The sequence below is a fragment of the Atta colombica genome, unplaced genomic scaffold, assembly GCF_001594045.1.
Source record: "Atta colombica isolate Treedump-2 unplaced genomic scaffold, Acol1.0 scaffold238, whole genome shotgun sequence".
Taxonomy (NCBI): Eukaryota; Metazoa; Arthropoda; class Insecta; order Hymenoptera; family Formicidae; genus Atta; species Atta colombica.
In genome coordinates this window covers 2,200,333-2,203,225 of record NW_017259336.1, presented here as the reverse complement: position 1 = coordinate 2,203,225, position 2,893 = coordinate 2,200,333, and the positions used below count along the sequence as shown (strand labels likewise).

Sequence of the window (2,893 nt, the reverse complement as noted above, 5' to 3'; positions counted from 1 at the left end):
ATATTTTTGTGTTATTTATTATTTATTATATTTTATTATATTTATTATATTATTTATTATATTATTTATTATATTATTTATTTTTTGCATATTTATACCTGTATTTTACCAGAAAGTAACAATTAAAATGAACAGTTCGGCTTATATGTGATATCAATAATTTATATTAGCTCAACGTAAAACATTTCTAATTGCTTTTTATCTAAATAAAAGTTATTTTATACGAAAAGTTCACGGTGCGAATAAAATTTAAGAAATATATAGTATTGCAGGGAAAAACATGGCGCGGTAGATTTTTATTATTAAAGCTTCATTACCACATCCATCCACACACACACATACATCGATCGTGAGAGTAGATGGAGGTTTAGGGGAGAAATTCGTAGAAAGCATTAGCGTAGGCGTACCTAGCGTGCAACAATGTAGTGTGTGCTTGTGGTTGTGGATTTCAGCAGGCGTACAGTCAGTACATCCCGGCTACAAGGGCCCAAGTATCCGGGGCCCAGGGTGGGCAGACGGGGGTCGCCATGGATGGCACTTACCTCGTCGAGGCCTCGTTTTGAAAAAACCCCTCGCACACTGTAAACGACTCTAAATCTGAACCGGACCGAACAGAGAAAAAAAATAGCGAATAAACAAGTAATAAATGAAAATATGACACTCTATCGTGTCGCACAACGCATGAGCGATTACAGTCGAGAAATGCATTAGAGAATGCATGCATCGACACAAAGTTAATATGTGTAACGCGCTAGAAATCCGGAACTTTACGAACGAGAGTTGAAACACGCTCGTCTATCGATGTAAAGCAGATGCAATTTAGAATAACCGAAGTGAAGGTAAAAGATTTATGTATATAAATACATTTTTCTCTCCAACAGAGAGAAGGGAGAGAGAACGAGAAACAGAGAAAGCGGCGAATATATACGTGTGAGTAATCGGGCGAGAAATTGAAAAGAAAGAGAGAGAGAGAGAGAGAGAGAGAGGGAGGGAGAGAGCGAGAGAGAGAGAGAGAGAGAGCGAGCGAGAGAGAGCGAGAGAGAAGCAGTGTAAAAGATATATATCATATATATAGAGTGAAAATAATACGTATATCTTTAATCGACTCTTCCGACTCGCCAATCGTTCGCGCGACCTAAGAAAATAATCGAAAAATCCCACAAACAACACAAGCAAAGACACACACAGTCGCGCGAAATCCTCAAAGTCAATCAATCAAATTCTTCTATTTCATCATTTCCGTGCCATCATCGACCCCCTACGACATCGACGACGACGACGACGACGACGATGACAACACGACGACGATCATGACGCTGCGTTTGGATCCTTCGACATCGTTTGGCGCTGTCTCATCATCCTTCCATCTTCATCAACGTCTTTGGACCATGGTGGATGAAACCGCCATCGATGACGATGATGACGACGATGACGACGACGATGTCGACGAAAACTTCGATTAAAAAAAAAACCATATGAATTTTGGCGGCGATGAATAACATGATCGATAACGGCGTTAATGTCTAATCGATCAATTGAAAATCATGTAGAGTTTGTCCTATCAACTTACCTCGAACGAGAGCAAGGACAGAGTGGTGCTCATATACGGCGACCGTATACAGGTGCGGAAAAAGGTAATGAAACCATGTTGGCAGTACAATTGTAAAACTGATGATTATGATAATAACGATAATGATGATAAAGATAATGATATATCATACACACACACACGCGCGCGCGCGCGCGCGCGTGTATAAATACGTGTGTGTGTGTGTATGTAGAAGAGTTTATGTGAGATGTATCAAGTGTCTGGATCGCGCGCTTCTCTGTCATGAAAAATATATCAGGATTCCCTCAGCAAATCCCATCCTTTGCTCGATAATGCTTTTAAGAGCGATCAATCTCTGGATTGGCTTCCTCGGTGTCCGCTTTCATCCTCGAAAAAAAACCTCTCTATTTGCTACTCATTTAGAGGCTCTTGCATCTCTTGGAGATTCGATTGATAGGGCTGCATATATTCTACTTACAATTAGTGTGCAATTTGCTTCTTGTTGTTATGGATGTATGGCTGTCTTGCTTTTAGGAAGACAAGGTTTTTAGATGGATGCATTGAGGGGCATGCTTGCGAGCCGATAATTTTCCTGCGCTAATTGAAGCAACTTTTTATTATTTACGTATTTACAAATATATGTATAAATATGTTTAAACTTTTATTCTTTTTTGTATCTTTTAAATAATATATCGACAATTTGTATATTTAATTTATTATTATGCTATATACATATTATACATAGATACATATTTATTTAATAAACTTGATTTTATTCTTAATTTATAAATTACGTAAGTTACAAAAAATTGATCTTAAATTTGCGTTCAAAAACATTTACTACTTTATTATTAATTTACAGATATACTTAATAAAAATGTGATGAAAACGTGAATTAATTATTGATGGTCCTCGAAATAGCTTACTTAATTTTTTTATACTGATTGACGATGATCTTTTCCTTTTTTTTCTTTTTTCTTCTTTATTGAATCTTTATTATGCTCGCAAAACCAGAAAAATTTGTTACGAGATAGCATTATTCGAGAAAAATTGATCAAGAGCGAATTTATACATTCTGTTCCTTGCCAGTGAAGAGCAGAAATTCTAAGAAATTCTTTTTTAGTTTTTGTGCAATTTGCTATTTGTTTTTAATAATTATAGTTTTCTGTAAATAAATATAAATTAAAATATTAAAATTGTTTATATATAGTTAAAATATAAGAAAGATTATATTAACTGTGTCCCAAAAAAAACATGAGACAAGTATATAGATTTATGAATGAACAACTTACATATTAAAATTCAAAGAGCAATACGAAGAAAATCTTAAACTAAATTTTAAAA

At 35.2% G+C, this 2,893-nt stretch overlaps 1 protein-coding gene across 4 annotated transcripts in view; it reads left to right on the top strand.

Moving 5' to 3' along the window:
• The window catches only part of LOC108688778 (potassium voltage-gated channel protein Shal), a 98,626-nt gene that overhangs the window by 83,953 nt on the left and 11,780 nt on the right, over positions 1 to 2,893 (top strand). The window contains exon 5 of one of the 4 annotated variants that reach the window (XM_018195185.1): positions 1,551 to 1,634. The exons of 2 other annotated variants lie outside the window; for them this stretch is intronic. In XM_018195185.1, coding sequence (XP_018050674.1) covers positions 1,551 to 1,634 — 84 coding nt within the window. Of the gene's footprint in view, positions 1 to 452; positions 605 to 1,550; positions 1,635 to 2,893 lie in introns of those variants that run through there. One more of the 4 variants, XM_018195184.1, reaches the window with a different exon arrangement.